This window comes from Medicago sativa, chromosome 2 (genome assembly GCF_051527215.1).
Source record: "Medicago sativa cultivar Bolivia chromosome 2, Bolivia_mono, whole genome shotgun sequence".
In the NCBI taxonomy this organism is placed as follows: domain Eukaryota; kingdom Viridiplantae; phylum Streptophyta; class Magnoliopsida; order Fabales; family Fabaceae; genus Medicago; species Medicago sativa.
Genome location: NC_140750.1, coordinates 16,459,307 through 16,480,694, shown reverse-complemented (window position 1 = coordinate 16,480,694; position 21,388 = coordinate 16,459,307). Strand labels below are relative to the sequence as shown.

The following is a 21,388-nucleotide window of genomic DNA, read 5'->3' as shown; positions in this document are numbered from 1 at the left end:
ATAACATATAGAAAATTAGTGAAAAAAGTTTTTTTTAATAGTGGCGATAGTTAGTTTATTTTCTTAAGCGAAAGATGAGATGCAGAGGGATCTCCTATTGCAGTACCCTAAATATATATTAAACGAAAGAAAAAAAAAATACAAAGAAGAAGGGGGACAAAACCAAAGCCCTTTATAAGAGCAAAAGAGAACCAACACAAATAGAAAGTAAAAAAAGCAAACTAGAGAGGCGAACGACTAAAAGCACCCACCTTGAAACCTTTGCTCGCCTCTTGTTGTTTCTTCTTGTTCTTCTTCTAACTCGGGACCACCAATTGAAATGGCTGAGTTGTGTTTTCATCCAAATCAATAATCTCATCGTTCTGAGCCATGTTAACCCAGGTTTCACTTAGAAAATTCATTGCTTGTTGGGCCTCTATAGGAACAAGCCCTAAAACTTGTATGTCATGAATAATAGATGTGCTTGACAAGTCAGAGTCTGTCACCACAATGGAGCTACCTCCCAGAGGAATTGCATCTGCTATTACATCTTTCTGACGATCCTCTTGACAGAAAACGTTAGCTGAGTTTGAATCATCTTCACAAACCATGTCAATATTACTCTGACCAAAGGGGTTTTTTGTATCTACTAAATCACTCAAATTTTCATTACCTTGATCAACCATGTCTTCTAGATGCATAGTATCAACAACAACCTCCCTAGTGGTTTTCAAATTAGTACTATCCACAAATCTTAAAAGACGATTATTATCAACAACTGCTTTAGTGACATTATTTGTTACACATTTTAGTTACATTTTAAAAAAACTATTAAATGTATATAGGAATTTAATTTAGGTGGATACTTCGCTGGATACTAAAGAATTTTCCTTCAATTTAACTACTACCCCTTTTATTCAAGAATAAAGAACACGATAAAAAGCTAGGGCTGCCTGTAGAAAGAAAAAAAAAAGTTAGACAGTGTTTACTTTTCAATTAAAAACTTAGTCATGCACCTGCTGCACTTGATAACCTCATTAGTCATTACCAACTTCATATCTACATTATTTTCCAATTCAAAATGTCTGTGGTTATATTCAATGATTTAGAATTTTGGGTCTCTTAGATTCTCTTAGATTTGGTGATCACCGTACGTGTATGATTTAAGGCCGGTGCCTAGGCTATATTACGTATACTATTTCGTAGACATGATATAGAAATTCGTTAAACTAATAAGGACTTATTTTGTTCACATTTGTGTCCTTGAATATACCTATTCTATATGTGTATTATTTCAATTTCATGACAAGAAAAAGTATGCCAAGATCTTTCAGTGAGAGTAACAAGTAATTAAAAGAATTGTGATTATTGATTGTATAATTGATATCAAATTATTGTATACGACCGTGTGGGTAATAACAATGCACAATGTGTTTATCTTTTTCAAGTTCATATTAGATGCACTTATATGTGCTAATAACTAGTTGTTTGACAGCTTAGTTTAGCCGGTTGATTTGCTTCTTTGCATATATGTTATTTTAGTTGAGTTTGATCATAGTTGGCCTACTTATTTGTTGTAATAAGGTTCAGGCTTACTACTGCTTTGCAATTTAATTTTTCTAACTTTGATAAAAAAAATGCACTTATAAGAGAAATTATATTTGTACGATAATTTTGAAATAATTTTTTGAACAATTCTATTTCATAGTATCATTGTATTTCCACATTCTCTATTGTTTTTTGTCCACAGAGAAAAAAGTTGTTACAAAAGTTGTTCGAAAATGATTGTGGAAATATCAATTCTCATAACATAAAGATAAAAAAAATAATTATTCCGTATACCAAAGAAATGGACAAGAATGAATTAGTTGTAATGGTAAGAGATTTAAACTAAACCTCCTAAACAAATGACAGGATTTGATATTTCACTTGACGTACTATAGAGAATTATAAATTTTGGATTTTTTCCACAAATTAATCTAATTATTGACATAGATTTCCCCTTATACTCTTTCAATGATTTTTTCTTATGAAGTATATTGGTCTTGCTTATCTGCAGGTTCTTTCTCCTTTTCCTTTTTCTTTGCATACCTTTATAAGAGACGTTAGGATCTAATTATGCGTTGAAATGTTCGATTCATACAGTTCATGTCAACTTTTGAATAACTTTATTTGGAATATAATATTATTATTTTTTTAAGTTCTTTTGGAATATAATAAAGAGTATCTAGAACCTGGTTTTTAAGTTCTTTACCTAAACCTATATACTTCTCCTGCATCACTGGCTCATATTCAATGCTGTATTTTAAGGGGGTGACTATGGTTAATTAAGTCATGGTTCACTGGTTCAGTTCCGTTTTTGTTCAAAAAATTAGTTAAATATTATTTTCTGATTTTTTAAGGAAAACTAAGAATAAATTAGAATACTTCTTTTAAAAAAAAGAATAATTTAGAATACATTTTTTTTTACGAATAAAATTAAAATACATCTAACTACCTTTGTGTGACTTTTTTGCGACTGTTAAAATTTCATTTAAATATTTGTTTTGGATTTTCTTAAAAAAATAATTAACATTGAAAAGATAACCTTAAAATTGAAAAGAGGTATTAACATGTGATTACAAAACAAATTTTAAAAAATAACCTTTTAAGTGTTTTTTTTTTTAACATATATGGGACCATAAAATGACCGTAGACTTTTCTTATTTTTAATAGTTTTAAGGGTTAAACATGTTTTTGGTCCCTATAAATATACCAACTTTTCGTTTTAGTCCCTTTAAAATTTTCCTTCAACTTTTAGTCCTCCAAAAATTTTCCATCTTCTCTTTTGGTCCCTCTTTTAAAGTAAACTCATATGTAGAATTCATATTTTTGAATAAAATTTTTCAGAAAAATTCATAATATTATAAGAATCTCTCCCAAAAAATTTTAGAATTTTTTAACAAAACATAAATTTAATATGAATTTTTATATTTTTGATGGTTAAAAATTCATATTAAATTTATGTTTTGTTAAAAAATTCTAATTTTTTTTTGGGAAATAGTTTTACAATATTCTACACATTTCTGCACAATTTCATTAAAAAATACTAAAATTAACTTTAAAATAGGGACCAAAAGTAGTAATTGAAAATTTTATAGGGACTAAAAGTTGAAGGAAAATTTTAGAGGAACTAAAACGAAAAGTTGGTATATTTATAGGGACCAAAAACATATTTAACCCTAGTTTTAAATAAGTTTTTGCTTATATAAATATATCATATTTCGTGTTTTAGTTCCTCTAAAGTCCTTCTTCAAACAATGACAATTCAAATGTTTTATATCAATATTTTTTTGTCACTGTTTTTAAATAAACTCATTTACCTTTTAAAAATTTTAATCAGTTTTTGCATGCATGTTAAGAATATTATAGCAATATCTTCAAAAAAAATAGTTATGACTTGTCACATACAATGAGTATAGGCAGTATTTACATACTTGTCCCATACAAGAGGATTAAAATAGTTATGACTTGGTCTGATTGGACCAACTTGGTCTGACTAGACCGACCTGCTCTGATACCACTATGTAACACCCTAATTCCCACATTTTATTTTTATAATAAAAACGTATTTAAAATAAAAAAACACGCAAGGGTGTTACACTTCTTCTAAAAAAAATCAAATTAAAAACTTCGCAATGGAATAGTTTTCAAGAACCTTAAAGTACATGTCACATCACAATTTCAACACCAAAACTAAATTCAAAAGAATTATAAAATAGAGTCTAAAATAAAAAGAATCCCCGGTCCCTAGTGTTACTGATCAGAGCTTCGACTCAATAAAACTCCAAAAAAGCGATAGACAAAAAGGAGAAAGCCCCAACGCCATCCTCCGAGACTCACTGCTACTAAGATCTTCCTGTAAATCTACACCACAAGGGTGCAGGCGCCCAACCCGCCACTAGAGGGTGAGAATATATCCAACACAAGATATGCATAATCACATGTATAGATCCAGATAAAAGAACACAACAATTACATTTAGACATGTATGCATCATAGTAAGACAATATTCATATTTAAATATAAAGTTTCATTTAATAAAAATAAAATAGGCATCAACCAACATCTTATAATAACATATAAGCATCGAGAACATTTAAGAATATCAAGTAACCACTTAGCAAAATACAAATCATTCACACATAATCATATATAAGCACATCGTTAAATATCACATCTTAAAATAGTTATACTTTTTCAAATAACACATCTATTAATTCCACATCTTCAAATAGCACATCAATTACACCTCGTCAAATGACACATCATCATATAATTGACAAATTACACTTCTTTAAATATATAATCAAATTCACCACATCTTCAAATATATTTGACAATGAATGCAATGTCCCTAACTCGACTCTATATGCATGTGGTACCGGTTTTGGATATCAGAGTTATGTTACTGATTTATCCCCCATCTTTAAACACATCTTTAAATCGGACTGACAATGAATGCATGAACACCAAATAATGACTCAACAAATGCACATCTTTAAATGACTCGACAAAATACACACATTTAAATAACATCATCGTCAAATATCACATCTTTATATAACACATCTTTAAATCACACATCTTCAAATAGCACATCTTTATATAACATATCTTTAAATCACACATATTCAATAGTTCATCTTTATATAACACCTCATTATATAATTAAGCAATTAAAAAAAATAGGGTGTGCAAGTTTTACTGAAGCAAGATATTAAGGCTTTATCTTTAATAATAAAAAAAACTATAATTAGTATGCCAACATGGTAACGGCATGATCAGCTTCCCTTTTTTTTTGTTTTTGTTTGTAACTTCAGATGTAAAGAATCCTTTTTCTTGTAATTATACTAATAGTATAGTATTTGAAGATTATCACATTCATTAAAATTCAATAAAATAAGTGATTATACTAGTACCATGAACTATATTTTATGGTCAACTATTATAAATGGCAAAGCAATTTCAAAGGCTATCATGGAATAAGGGCCAATCTCGATTGGTCAACCAACAAAATAATTTGGTTATAATAAACATCCAATAAAACTATATTTTTGGGATTACACCAAGTTGAAAAACAAGTAGCGGATTCGAAAATCAGAGGCAGTGAGAATCGTTCAACGACAAAAGGTGTAGAAAACTGGATCGATGGAATTACATAATTTTAATTCATGTGGCCACTCAAATTTACAAAACAGATAATCAAGTAATATAAATCCATCCATGAATAACAGTCATGATATATATAGAGCATCAGTTAATAAATATAAATAAATAAAGCCATCGTTAAAGTAAAAAAAAAATAAACCACAATTGAATCATATATTTACCACATGAACATCATAAATTCAGAAATAATCAAGTAACAAATTAGAACACGAATTCAACATCAATTCATCATAAGATCATAAAAATAAAGAAGAAAAACACAACCCTTCACTACCCAAATGAAGACACAACCCTTATGATGAATAGAGACTCCCCCCATACCTTTAGTTTGCCGAATTGATGATTTTCTAGGGTGAAATCTCTCTCTATGTTCGTCTCGCTATTCCTCTTTGCCTCTTCTCTCCACAACCCAAGTTTCCTTTTGCCTCTGTTTCTCTCTTTCTCGGTAACCCTTATTCTCTAATTCTGTTATCTATTTATGATCTTTCAGCTAAGTTTGTTACTAAAGATTCCTATCTACACCTCTCGAATTTGTTACTATTCTTTCTGTAACTACACCGTCTTGCTATTCACACTCCCCTCTGCTTAAATCATTAAAACACTACTCATCTCACTAACTACACCTCTTTTCTATCCAATTTTACTAATTCACATCTGTTCGCACTCTACTTTCTTATTCTCTAAAACAAAATAAAAACTTTATTTTCTTCCTAGATATTATTTTCTCTCACTCTTTAATCGACTAACAAATCCATCTACTTTCCCCTTACCTATTGTCTCAAAAAATACGAATAATTAAATTAATAATATCAAACAAATCAATACTATTAATAATATTAAAATAAATATCATCTAATAATAATACTGATAAACTAATATTAAAAATTGGGGTGTTACAACTCTCCCCCACTTAAAGAATTTTCGCCCTCGAAAATTGCCTAAAGGAAACAGTTCGGATAAAATTCCTTCGTTCGGCTCTCTAACTCCTAAGTTACGCTCACCTCCTCACGTCTCCCCCACTTTGCTAATTCCCACCATTAACCAAATAGAATGAGTATAGGCAGTATTTACATACTTGTCACATACAAGAGGATTAAAATAGTTATGACTTGGTCTGACTGGACCGACCTGCTCTGATACCACTATGTAACACCCTAATTCCCACATTTTATTTTTATAATAAAAACGTATTTAAAATAAAGAAACACGCAAGGGTGTTACACTTCTTCTAAAAAAATTCAAATTAAAAACTTCGCAATGGAATAGTTTTCAAGAACCTTAAAGTACATGTCACATCACAATTTCAACACCAAAACTAAATTCAAAAGAATTATAAAATAGAGTCTAAAATAAAAAGAATCCCCGGTCCCTAGTGTTACTGATCAGAGCTTCGACTCAATAAAACTCCAAAAAAGCGATAGACAAAAAGGAGAAAGCCCCAACGCCATCCTCCGAGACTCACTGCTACTAAGATCTTCCTGTAAATCTACACCACAAGGGTGCAGGCGCCCAACCCGCCACTAGAGGGTGAGAATATATCCAACACAAGATATGCATAATCACATGTATAGATCCAGATAAAAGAACACAACAATTACATTTAGACATGTATGCATCATAGTAAGACAATATTCATATTTAAATATAAAGTTTCATTTAATAAAAATAAAATAGGCATCAACCAACATCTTATAATAACATATAAGCATCGAGAACATTTAAGAATATCAAGTAACCACTTAGCAAAATACAAATCATTCACACATAATCATATATAAGCACATCGTTAAATATCACATCTTAAAATAGTTATACTTTTTCAAATAACACATCTATTAATTCCACATCTTCAAATAGCACATCAATTACACCTCGTCAAATGACACATCATCATATAATTGACAAATTACACTTCTTTAAATATATAATCAAATTCACCACATCTTCAAATATATTTGACAATGAATGCAATGTCCCTAACTCGACTCTATATGCATGTGGTACCGGTTTTGGATATCAGAGTTATGTTACTGATTTATCCCCCATCTTTAAACACATCTTTAAATCGGACTGACAATGAATGCATGAACACCAAATAATGACTCAACAAATGCACATCTTTAAATGACTCGACAAAATACACACATTTAAATAACATCATCGTCAAATATCACATCTTTATATAACACATCTTTAAATCACACATCTTCAAATAACACATCTTTATATAACATATCTTTAAATCACACATATTCAAATAGTTCATCTTTATATAACACCTCATTATATAATTAAGCAATTAAAAAAAATAGGGTGTGCAAGTTTTACTGAAGCAAGATATTAAGGCTTTATCTTTAATAATAAAAAAAACTATAATTAGTATGCCAACATGGTAACGGCATGATCAGCTTCCCTTTTTTTTTGTTTTTGTTTGTAACTTCAGATGTAAAGAATCCTTTTTCTTGTAATTATACTAATAGTATAGTATTTGAAGATTATCACATTCATTAAAATTCAATAAAATAAGTGATTATACTAGTACCATGAACTATATTTTATGGTCAACTATTATAAATGGCAAAGCAATTTCAAAGGCTATCATGGAATAAGGGCCAATCTCGATTGGTCAACCAACAAAATAATTTGGTTATAATAAACATCCAATAAAACTATATTTTTGGGATTACACCAAGTTGAAAAACAAGTAGCGGATTCGAAAATCAGAGGCAGTGAGAATCGTTCAACGACAAAAGGTGTAGAAAACTGGATCGATGGAATTACATAATTTTAATTCATGTGGCCACTCAAATTTACAAAACAGATAATCAAGTAAAATAAATTCATCTATGAATAACAGTCATGATATATATAGAGCATCGGTTAATAAATAAAAATAAATAAAGCCATCGTTGAAGTAAAAAAAAAATAAACCACAATTGAATCATATATTTACCACATCAACATCATAAATTCAGAAATAATCAAGTAACAAATTAGAACACGAATTCAACATCAATTCATCATAAGATCATAAAAATAAAGAAGAAAAACACAACGCTTCACTACCCACATGAAGACACAACCCTTATGATGAATAGAGACTCCCCCCATACCTTTAGTTTGCCGAATTGATGATTTCCTAGGGTGAAATCTCTCTCTATGTTCGTCTCGCTATTCCTCTTTGCCTCTTCTCTCCACAACCCAAGTTTCCTTTTGCCTCTGTTTCTCTCTTTCTCGGTAACCCTTATTCTCTAATTCTGTTATCTATTTATAAGCTCTAATTGAGTTTGTTACCAATCTTTTTAGATTACTATATGTCCTCTAGATTTGTTACTGATCTTTCAGCTAAGTTTGTTACTAAAGATTCCTATCTACACCTCTCGAATTTGTTACTATTCTTTCTGTAACTACACCGTCTTGCTATTCACACTCCCCTCTGCTTAAATCATTAAAACACTACTCATCTCACTAACTACACCTCTTTTCTATCCAATTTTACTAATTCACATCTGTTCGCACTCTACTTTCTTATTCTCTAAAACAAAATAAAAACTTTATTTTCTTCCTAGATATTATTTTCTCTCACTCTTTAATCGACTAACAAATCCATCTACTTTCCCCTTACCTATTCTCTCAAAAAATACGAATAATTAAATTAATAATATCAAACAAATCAATACTATTAATAATATTAAAATAAATATCATCTAATAATAATACTGATAAACTAATATTAAAAATTGGGGTGTTACAGTTCTCCTTGGTGGCGGATGCTATGTAATATCCGAGGGGGGGTTGGAGAGGGTGTGGGAAATTGGTTTGAAGGTAATGTCCGACGGGTTGTGGGAGATGGTTCTAATACCTTATTTTGGTTTGATCATTGGGTTGGGGAAACGCCGTTGCAATTTAAATTTCCTCGACTTTTTGATTTGGCTGTAAATAAGGAGTGTACGGTGGCGGAGATGGAGAGGGAGGGGTGGGAGGAGGATGGTAGGGCGTGGGAGTGGAGACGCCGTTTGTTAGCGTGGGAGGAGGAGAGTGTGCGGGAGTGCTCAATTTTATTACATAACGTTGTTTTGCAGGTTGATGTTACTGATAGATGGTGTTGGGTACTTGATACTATTCATGGATACACGGTACGGGAGGCCTATCGTGTTGTTACTAATCATGGTGAACAGGTGGATAGAAGCCTCGTTGACAATGTGTGGAATAAGTTTATTCCGTCAAAGGTCTCAATGTTCGTTTGGCGTTTGCTCCGTAATTAACTTCCGACTCGTGACAATCTTTTACGCCGAAATATTATTCATCAGACAGCTGCTTCTTGTGTGGCTGGTTGTGATATGATGGAAACAACAAAACATCTCTTTCTAGAATGTGGTACTTCTCTCACTTTATGGTATTCTGTTTGTTCGTGGTTAGGATTGTATTTGGTGCATCACTTTGAGTTACGCGATCATCACAATCATTTTTGTTATATGGCGGGACTTCCTAGATGCACTCATGCTTTCTTGCAAGGTATTTGGTATTCTTGCGTTTGGGTTATTTGGAAGAATCGGAATAAATGCATTTTTCAAAACGAGCCTTCCGATACTCATGGTTTACTTGACAAAGTTAAGCGCTATTCTTTTTTATGGATGAAAGCAAAGTATACATCTTTTAGTTATAGCTGGTATGATTGGTGGACACATCCGCTTCTTTGTATGGATGTGCCTATTTGAATTATTTTGATTGTTGATAGGGAGGTTTTTGTATTCTGGCACTTTGTACCTGTAAATATTTACCGGTAATTCACTCTTTGTACGTCTTGTGCAGGGTGTATTGCCGGCGCTATTAATATATCTCATTTTAGTTTGTGAAAAAAAAGAAAATCATTAGTAATCTTTCTTTTTTGAATGTAAATCATTAGTAATCTTAAATTCAATAGTAAAATTGCGTGTAGAATTTTATTGAAAAAAATAAAATAAGTGTGAGGTCCAAAATGTCCATATTAAATACAATGATTGAGGGTAGCGATGTGAATCTTTGTCAAGGAATGTGAGCAAGGAGTTCTTGGGTTTGGATGCATGACGAGGGTGAGATAGGGAGAAGAAATATGGATTTTTTTGGGTTTGGATGATTTTCACGTGATTATTCAATTATATTTTTGTTTTTTTAATTAATTATTCATTTTCATTATGACCAATTATAATCGTACCCATGTTAAAACTTTGTGACATAAATGTATTTTGGTTAAAATTTGACCGAGGTTAGTAAATCAGAAATGAAATGTAAATTTGAAGGGTAAAATAACGCAACTCTGGATACTAAAATTGCATTTAAGCCTAAATACTTCTATATCCTATCCTTACCATAATAATTTAAGACACATAATTATCATAATAGAGGAAAACAGATCTTACAAACACTACATCAATGGCCATAGTTTACAAAGTACAAACCTATCGCCATCCACCATAAGAGCACAACATGTATGTGCATCTAGAACACACTCTTTATTTTCTTATGCAACTTGTATTAAATTACTTAGTATGAGCTAACAATACCATCCTCTGACGACTCTCTGGTGACTTTAGTGGCAAGACCAGAATTTCCATTAACAAAGTTACATTGTTTTCTAATTTCACCTTGAGATCCAGTTAACACTTTAATTTTACTCATTTTAATCATTGAGGCCTTAAAAGCTTCAAAGAAAAGAGTTTGGTTGTTGTTGAAACTATTGACAATGGCAATCGTGTCCGCGCCACTTGTGGAAGACAATACTTGGTCACTCTCAAACAAGCCTTTTTGAATCCTTAGGTTTGAATAGTAGGCCGAGTCGAATGTATCTGGAGTGGTTGGATCCAAATCGGTGAGGGTGCTACCAGGTCCACCATTGGGACATATTGTTCTCAATGTTTGTAAATAGGTTGTGTTGAGAGTTGGATCGGGATTTCCAGTGTTGCTGAAATTGTATAATCGATCAACGAAGAATCTGCATTGACCTCTACCAATTGTATGAGCACCTAAAAATTTACCAAAACATATACAATTAGATGCACACATATACGTACATCATGAGGTATATCACCCTTAACGAACGGAGTTCAAATCTCATTTGTAAAATGGTGTATAGTAAGATCAATTTAATTAATAATAATTTCTCTAATTTAGGAAACATTTTTATACCTGAAAGTGCAACTAGATCTGTAGTGTCCAGACCTTGTTTATCAAAGTTAGATTTCAGTTCACTAAGGTTGAAAGCGGGACTAGGAAGATTTTCATTAGCAAGGGTTAGATTTGCTGTTAAACTATCTCTTCTTCCTAATGGCACTTTCCAATCAGGACCATGAGCCTGCAAATTATGTTATTAGAATAAATGAGAATCACAAGTAAAAATGACAGTCCTTAAAAAAAAAAATGAAGAATTACAGTCTTGAGCTAAATAAGAGTAAAAGAAAGGAAAGACAAAATAAAGTTTACATTTCGAAAAAATAATCTAAGATGAATGTTATTTTTAATTCTTATTGTAAATTATTATTATTTTTAATTGTACCATCTAATTATGTATATTGCTTATAAATTATTAGTATTATTTTTCATTTGCATTTATGATATTGGTCATGTTAACGTGTGTCCATGTACCTTAAGATGCATGTTAAGAATTCTCTCCACGAAAAAAATTAATTACCAACCTTTTGAGAAATAAATTTGCACCAATTTCAATTCATAATTTCCACTTTCCACTTTAGCATTTCCCTTACCATAATAGTAAACAAATCAATACTTACTAAGGATATTTTAGTAAAATTGTTATTTATTTTCCATTATATACTCCATTTGTTTCACAATAAGCGTCGTTTAAGAAATTGAATGAAATAATCAATAGACATAACAGTTTTATTAAACTATCCTTACTTTATTAGAGAAAGACAAACTTAAAGTTGCATTTGAAATTGTGAGAGACAAAAAAATTGAAGTATTTATTAAGGACAAAACTGGAAACGAAAAATTTAAGCTGTATTAAAAATGTAAAATGAAATTCATTTTAAAACAATTTATTCATTTTCCTAAAACGTCTCGTTAGTTTATTCTTAGGTGTGTGAAATAAACAAAAAACAAATCTGAGAAACTCATTATGAGATCGAAAGAATAACAATTAAATTCTACAAATAATTTTCCGTGAGGGAAAACACGACAAATAATTTTGTCTTTGTAATATGCCACTTTAATACTTTTTTTCCCCCTTTTCTTATGTCACTTTCATGTTAAAAACAAAGAAGAAGAAAATAGTTCTTCCAACATAATTTTTTATTTATTTATTTATTTTTATGGCAAGGATTCTCAACTCATCTTTGACTGCTTTTTTTATTACAGTGTTGTTGTTTTTGTAAACTAGAACTAGAAATGGAACATAGAAGATATGGAACATACCAGAACAGAGGAAATTTCAGCAGCAAGTGCAAGAATATCAGCACAAGAAACAGTGTCAGGACAAGCATTTTCCACTGCTGTTTTGATTTGATTCACAACATCCAAACCTCTTATTGAGTTGTTATTTCCAAAAGCTGTTTGCTCACTCGTAATCGTCGAAGTGGTATTCAACAAGATTGATGCATCACAACCCTTTCATAAACATAGATATAAAATATATGAGCTACAAATACCAAACATGTTTTTTGGATCAGTCGGTCCTTGATCAGATACCGAGTTTTAAAAAAAAAAATAGTACATATTGGTTTGATTGTGTTAGACAAAATTACTACAGTGTGCTACTATAGTTTTACCAAAAACTACAATTTGGAGTTACCAAAAACTAAACATGATTTAGAAAATACACCTAATTAATTAAAAATGATGAATAATACTTACTTGAACAAAGCAATCATGGAAGTGAACTCTCATCAAACTAGCAAGTATACGAGGATCTGTCTTAGAAACATTCCTTAGTACTTCACGAACAATGGAATGAACATTAGGACAAGTGTCCCTATAGAAGGAATTATCAAGTTGTGCATTTGAAGAGAAGGGTAACCCTCCAAGCACAACCACCACACAGCACAAAGCTGCCAATGTGAGATTGAAAGAAGAGTTCATTATTTTTCTCTTGTTTTGAGCTCTAGACTTAAGTGTGGTTACCACATATGCGATGTATTTATTTATAGAAAGAAATGGCATGTGCATACAACGTTCCTGCATTTCATTTTGTGCTTTAGTAGTTTAAATCAATAATAATATTCAATTATTCAATCATGATGATCTAACTATAGAGGAAAAAAATGTACAAATCGCTGTCATATCGTGAGCAGGTATGTATTAGAACTTATACGTCATTAAAAAATTAAAATATGGCCACTTTTATTTTTTTTTCCACGTCTTGAATGTACAATTTTTTTACATGTTTGAATATTGTCTCATAATTGAGTCTGCGTTCAAAGTAATCATAATTTGATATGATTTTGAACCGGGAAGAAGAAGAAAAAATATCCACGTTTCTTTACTCACACGAGGGCAGTAGCCGAAGAGAAGAGAAATTAATTTTAACCAAATATATGAAAGAAACTCTTCCTTGATCGGCACCTAACAAATGACTAATTTTGAACCGGACAAGACCACAAAATTATCTTATATCCCTTTGTACCCTTAATATTAGCTAAAGCATCAATACACATGTTGTATTCACGATGCAAAGTATTCACAACACAAATGTCGAACCTTCACTTCTCATTCCCGTTTGAAAAATTTGTCTGATCCATTGAACAAGACTTCTTCCATTCACATTGCACTATTGCATTAAATCCCAACCGTTTTAATCACTAGCCAAAAATCTGGTTATTCTCGGGTCCCTGATCCAACTGGTGGGTATTCTGTCAGTGGTGCATATCACATTCTTACTAATAGGATTTCCACTCGTGACTACATTTTCTCGGATCTCTTGTGGCGGCGGGATGTCCCGTTGAAGGTGTCAGTGTTAGCTTGGCGGTTTTTTTTTTGAATAGATTACCAACTAAGGTGAATTTATTCCGAAGAGGAATTATATCACATGAGTCTCAGTTGTGTGTTGGTGGTTGTGGATTGTTGGAAACACAAAATCGTTTATTTTTGGATTGTAGTTTTTTGGTGCAATTTGGCAACTTGTTCGCAATTGGCTAGTTAGGAGGTCATTCAGCGAATCCATCTATTATTGCGGATCATTTTTTACAATTTGGTGGCTCTCCAGGTTACGCAAAATCAATTTGAGTTGGTTTTCTAGTTCTTGGGTGATTTGAAAGGAAAGAAATGACATGATTTCTCATGGTAAACAAAATTCTCCTCTTCGGCTTTTGGAGAATATTAAGCTCCTTTCTTTTGGTAGTTTAAAGCTAAATTTGTTGTTTTTCCATATACGTCGTTGAGAAATTAAAATATGATCACTTTTATGGTAAACAAAATTCTCCTCTTCGGCTTTTGGAGAATATTAAGCTCCTTTCTTTTGGTAGTTTAAAGCTAAATTTGTTGTTTTTCCATATACGTCGTTGAGAAATTAAAATATGATCACTTTTATGTAAAGTAGTAAATTTTAATTTTTTGACATGTTTGAAGATATTTTTATCTTCGAAAAAAATCATAATTTGATATGCTTTTGAACCGGGAAGAAGAATAAACTCACTTCTCCTTAAAAAAAAATCATTTTCAAATTGATAAAATAACTAGTATTATATATATATATATATATATATATATATATATATATATATATATATATATATATATATGCGCACACAAATAATTGGTACAAACAAAGCTCTACAAATTTATAAATAAATAATTTTAAATTTCTAAAAAATATTAATGGTTTTTTTTACTAACACGAGGGGGCGTAGCCCAAGGGAAGAGAAATTATATCTTAACCGACGTGGTAAAGAAAATCTTGATTGGTCGGCAGCTAACAAATGACTAATTTGTATCGGACAAGATTCATAAAACATCATCTCATATCCCATAATACCTAATATTCACTCCGTCCATACTTATAAGCATTTCGATAAAATGTATTGTACCTAAATACAATTCTTTATACAAATTACTAGATGATTTATTATTTTTTCTTAAACATGTCACTAATTAATATCACTAATTAATATTACTAACTTGTCTTTTCTTTAAAAAAATACTACTAAATTATCTTAAAATGTGAAAAAAATCAAATTTAATAAACAGACAAACAAAGAACAATTTAATAATATTTGCACATAAAATAAACATAATAATTACATTAACAATTTTCCTTAATAAACATGAAAACGGCGTAGAAAACTTATATACAAGGAAGAGGAGTATTCGCTAAAAATCTGTTTGGTTGAAGAGAAATAAGGAAGAGAGAAAGAGAGAAGAGAGAAATAGAGAAGAGAGATTAAAAAGTAGTGGGACCCACAACTTTTTGATTTCTCCTCACAATAGAGAAGAAAGGGAGGAGAGAAGCCTCTTAATTTTGGTGTTTCATTTTTGTATTGAAATATTATATTTTCATTTTTTAGAGTTCTTGCAAATATAAAAATGGTTCTCTTGCGCACAGTACTGTACAGATGAAGGATATCTAATAAAATTATCATGGAAAGATGGGGATTGGAGGGGTGCACATGATAAATAATTAGTGTTTTTTTAGGGAACTAGTAATATACCCGTGCATCCGCACGGGTACTGGTTGGTCGGGGATGAATTTTTGTAGTTTGAACTCGTCATTATGTATTTGTAAATAGTTTGAATTTATACCATTTGAAAGTTAATCATTATGAATTTTACAATATATAAAATGTCGATATTATTATTAATTTATATCATTTATTATTTATTTTTTAACTTGTCAATGTTATTCATGGTGTGAACGATTTATATAATTTCAAAAAAAATATTTGCTGGTTTAAACAATAATAATATCAATTTATATAATTCTCCTCCTAAAAAACATATCAACTTATAAAAATTTAAAATATTTTTGTCAACTTGTCATATGTACAATAATCAAATTTTTTTTTTAAGAATGTGTACAATAATCATTTATCAAAGTTAGTTTAGTTAGTGACAACTTATCCCGTCCATTTACGTTACTTTTGGAATTTTAGTCGATGCTCACTTCTCCCATGCATTTCATTTATCTACAAAATTTTAATCAATGTCGACTTATCTCGTGCATTTTAGTTGATAAGTGTTTAATATCATTGTAAAATTTAATTGAAGTGATGATAATATAAATAGTTTAAACGTTTTAGGAGGAAAAACTTATCCAGTGAATTTGAATTATTTATGAAATTTAAGTCAATGCCCATTTATCATGCGCATTTTAGTTTATGAAGGTTCAATATCATTATAGAATCGAAGTGAAGTGATATTATCCCATGCATTTACATTACTTCTAAGATTTTAGTCAATGCACCCTTCTGTCATGCATTTCAGTCATCTACACTAATATGTAGTTTTTGACTTCTACACTTGATTTTACCTTTAAATTATTCTAAAATTTGTAGATAAAACATGGCCCGTGTATTATAATTATTATAAACTTTGTATCAACGATAACATGTCCCGTGTATCATTTTCAAAAAAAAAAAAACATGTCTCGTGTATCAGCATTAGTTTAGTCAGTGACAACTTAACCCGTGCATTTAAGTTAATTCTGAAATAAGATCACTAAAAACTTTTCAATTCATGATAATTTAGCTTAATCAATGTCAACATTTTAGTGCATTTTATTAATGACAGTTTGTCTCATGTATAATAGTTCTATTTAATTGATGCCAACTTCTCTCATTCATTTTAGTAATTTCTGAAACTTTAGTATATACCCACCTTATCCCTTTCTTACATTGTGTAGACTTTTTTATATTGTATAGATTTTTACCAATGAAAATTTTTCAAGTGTATAATAATTATCAATTACATTTGAATTAATTATTTTATAATATGTATTTTTTTCATTAGTAATATGGAATTATTTTTATCTAATTTTTTAGCGACACATATTTTATAAGGGTAATGGTATATATTCTACAAAAAAAGTTTTTTTTATTTATGTTACCGTGAAACGAATGGTTTATTTCCTTGTATTTGCATCGACGTCACACATTGCAATTAATTTTTTTAATTAAAATTAAGGATCAACATTTTTCAATGTTGGATCAGTTCAAAATATATAATTATGTGTTAGATTAGTTAAAAATACATAATTAGTTTTTGAAATACATCTCACCATTTTATTGTGACCAACTGATCTCAACCGTTGATTAAAAGTACACATAATATTTAATTAAGTTTAATGGTAGTTAATTGACGGTTAAAAATAAGCTTACACACAATCAAAACATTTCAAATTGTTTAATAAGTTAAAAACATGAATTGGTGTGACAATTTTGAACGTTTTGATCGATTATACGTGCAAAATTGTTTTGGAGTGTCAACCCACTCAACCCATCACCATTAAATTATATTTAATTTACTATTAATTCTAAATATCCATATCAATTTTTTCTCACTTTCCTACGTCAACCATTTCAGTTTTTAATTTTATTTCTTTCATTTTTTTAAATTCAATTTAATGTAAATGGTTATTGTACAGTAATAGATCTTTCATTCCCTGAAAAATTTCCTTCTTTATATATTTTTTATTAGTGAAATATATTGTCCCTAGTTTTTATAGATTATTAAAAAAAATTAAGTGCACCAATCAAAAAATATATTTCAATTTATGAAATTGAAAAGAGTTTTTACTCAACTCTTTTCTTCAAGAAATATTGCATTATTCATTGATTAATAGAAGAATAAAAATGAAAACAAAAAATGAAGATATTTTTTTTTGAAGGAAAAAAATAAAGATATTTTATTATCCATTCTACACCATAATTTTAAATACTTTCAAAAAAATATGTGAATGGGCTCAAAAGCCAAACCAGAACCCAGCAACCCACAAAAGCCCAAACCAGTAACCCACATATAAAAACCATCAGCAACACACTTCCACTTCCTCTAACCCTAGCCGCCGCCCTCCCTTCTCTCTCTATCCCTGCCGTTTCTTTTTCTTTACCTCACAAACCACCAAAACCTTATTCTCTCTTCATATTTAATAAACTCTGGCCACCATAAATCTAAATGAAACCACCATTTTTATCCGCATATTATCCTCTACAAACAACACTTGTTTATTTTTAGATCAAGGTAAAATGAATTTTGAGTCCAACTTCTCTCCTATTTTGCGGTCACGTCGTCTTTGAGAAAACAAACTGATAATTTGCTTTCTTTGAAGATCCACAACAAAACCCACAAAAAATTACGGTTTTTGGAGACAACTGCAACAACAATAGCATCAGTTTCGTCATCAAACATGCAACAACAACAACAACAATCTAAAGATAAAATTTGGTGTGATTCTTTGAATTTTCAAGAGATGTAAGGATTTTTTTGTAGAACAATCAATCTGTTTTAGCTTTTATCAGATACGATACAAATAACATTCTATTGGATCTTTGTGCATGCAATAAGGTTTTTTTTACCACAAAATTCTACATTTTTACTAAAATTTTAATAAAGACTTTTCTGTTCAGATCTGATACAAATAACATTCTATTGGATCTTTCTGCATGCAAGAAGGTTTTTTTACCACAAAAATTCTACATTTTTACTTGAATTTTAACATTTTTTTAGTTAAATGGAGACTTTGCATAGTAAGAACTAAAAGTTTTTTTTTTTCCTTCACCGGTGAATAAACCACAAAAATTCTCTCAGACTTTTCTTTTTTAAGAACTAAAAGGTTTTTTTTATTGGTGTTTGGAATTTTTCTATCCATAACAATTTTTTTTTCAACATGCATTATTATTTTTTGATTTAATAACAATTTCAAGTCAGATTTTATAATTGTAGTAAAACAATAAAAAACTCAGAATTTATATTTAAAATTCTTTCTCCCTAAATTTTTTTTTAAAACATATTAAACACCACTGATAATACATTTGTTGTTAATACTCTAGTAAGTAAGAACACCAAGAGCTCATCGCTCTCTCTTTTTCATCTTGGTTTTTATTTTTAGCTTTGATTTGAACAGAACCTTCAATGGTCACACTTACTCTTTCCACTTATATCTCATCTCTTCAATTCTGCTATTCAAAGGAAAAACATTAGATCGAAGGACAAGACAGAAAATAGACAAAGAATACGCAAATGATATATTTTCTTATGAAGTTGTTTCTTAACCGTGCATAAGATTTTTTAGAATTTATTTTGTTGAGGATTGATGTATTAAACCAATTAGTGATTTAGTAATTCTCATCGTTCATCGTTTACTTGTCTCTTTTCTTTGTTTGTAGTTTGATAAAGAGAAATGAACTCCATTCAACTTTCTTGCAACAACATTTCTAGATCAAAAAATTGTAGTTAAATGTAAATACAAATAATGAAAAGGTACATGTTAGATAAAGAAAAAGGTAAATTTTAGACACTTTAAACATCAAATGAACTTGTAGATCTGAAAAATTGTTCATATTTTTTTTTTACAGCACTTCAATTTTCTGCAAAATCAATTAAAGAGAAGATAGAGATTAGAAAGTTTGAAAAGAAAAGGACATCAAGAAGAAGAAGAAGAAGAAGAAGAAGAATATCACATCACTAATAGTTTGGATTTGAATGATTGATATATTGTGCAGTAGAATTTGTGATGTACATGTACCTGGAAAAAAAAAAAAGTAAACTCAAGTGAAGATTATGTCATGAAGGACATGAAAAAAAAAAATTTGCAAACAAAAAATAAAGATGCTATTGTTGCCTTACCCATCTTCTTTCTTTATTGTGTTCTTCATCTATAAAGAAAACATATATTTTTCGTAAGAAAATAAAATGATGATTACAAAGATGAATGAGATGAAGAAAGACATGTGAGAAAAAGTGAGAGAAAGAGAAAACCAGATAGATGGGTATTGTGTTGAATCTCATATAAAAGAGTTTTGAAATTTAAATTTGAGAGTTTGCCCCCCAAAAATGTTGGGAATATGAATACAAACAGTGAAAATAATGATATGTTTAATTGATGTTTCAGTTAAGTGATGTCATCATATTAGAAATTTAAGGAAAAAGACCAGATTGACCACAAAATATGAGATGTTTGCATTAAAAAGGTATAAGGGCATTAATAGGTTTTCCACAACATGTAAGGAAAAAGACCAAATTTACCCCAAAATTTGAGACCTTTACATTAAAAAGGATAAGGGCATTAATAGATTTTCCACAACATATGATTTTCTTATATTAAGGGGGATTAGTGTATGTATTAGTTGAAATGGTTAACAAATATTTGCAATTGTATACAAATAGTTAACAACTGATAATAAATTAGTAAACAAATATAGAGTATGTATTATAAAAAAAAAAATGTAGAGTGTGTCGCTAATTTACAATTGTATGTTGTACGCTCATGTTAAAATAGTTTAAAAAATATTTTCGAAATACTACACTTTTTTCACGGGAAAATGCTACACCTTTTACCGGTAAAAAATACTTAATTTTATATAAAAAAAAAAGATATATGTTTCATTTAAAATAAGTAGTTAAATTAATTAACTGAATTTAAACAAAAGAATGAAATTAATTTGAATGGAAATGTTATTTTAATATAGGGGTATTATAGTACTTTTAAAAATAAACAACACTTCTCTCTTCTCTATTTCTTCTCTCTTTTTCTTATACCAAACAACCCCTCAAATCTACTCTATTTCCTCAAATACTTCTCTCTTCTCACTCTCTTTCTCTCACCTATTTCTCACTTCACAACTTCTCTTCTAAACTAAACACACCCTAAAGGATCAACACACATGTCCTCAAGACATAAATGTTGAACCTTCACCTTTCACTCCGGCCGGTAAGAGTTGTCAAATCCTTTGAACAAGACTCATTCCAATCACATTGCACTACTGCCCCTTCATCTATAACTATTAATAAAGGCAATACTTAGTTTTGGTGTAGCCTATTTTTACTTCCTAAAATACCCTTGACAGTTTGAGTTTGAATTTAAGTGACATCCTTTCACGGTTACTAATATTCATAATAACTCCTTAAAACCAACTACACCACTAACATACTTCCCTTTTTTTCCCTACTTTTTATTGAAGAACTTGGACTTTCATGATTGATGGTAGTTTATATTTGCCAATTACTAATAGCAATACAAAGCAACAAAAGTCATCTAATGGAAACAAAGGTTGAT

At 30.0% G+C, this 21,388-nt stretch overlaps 1 protein-coding gene and 1 long non-coding RNA gene across 2 annotated transcripts; one reads left to right on the top strand and one right to left on the bottom strand.

The window, feature by feature from the left end:
• Positions 1-10,543: 10,543 nt before the first annotated feature.
• On the bottom strand, positions 10,544-13,299 carry LOC146944996 (peroxidase 15-like). The gene is made up of 4 exons (XM_085743378.1): positions 13,039-13,299; positions 12,601-12,792; positions 11,356-11,521; positions 10,544-11,192 (listed from the first exon to the last, which is right to left on the bottom strand). The coding sequence occupies exons 1-4, from the start codon at positions 13,261-13,263 to the stop codon at positions 10,714-10,716; spliced, it is 1,062 nt and encodes a 353-aa protein (XP_085599504.1). The 5' UTR covers positions 13,264-13,299; the 3' UTR covers positions 10,544-10,713.
• Positions 13,300-18,187: 4,888 nt separating this feature from the next.
• On the top strand, positions 18,188-19,934 carry LOC146944995 (uncharacterized). The gene is made up of 3 exons (XR_015026204.1): positions 18,188-18,585; positions 19,500-19,593; positions 19,689-19,934. It is a non-coding gene; the product is annotated as an uncharacterized LOC146944995 (long non-coding RNA).
• Positions 19,935-21,388: the final 1,454 nt, after the last annotated feature.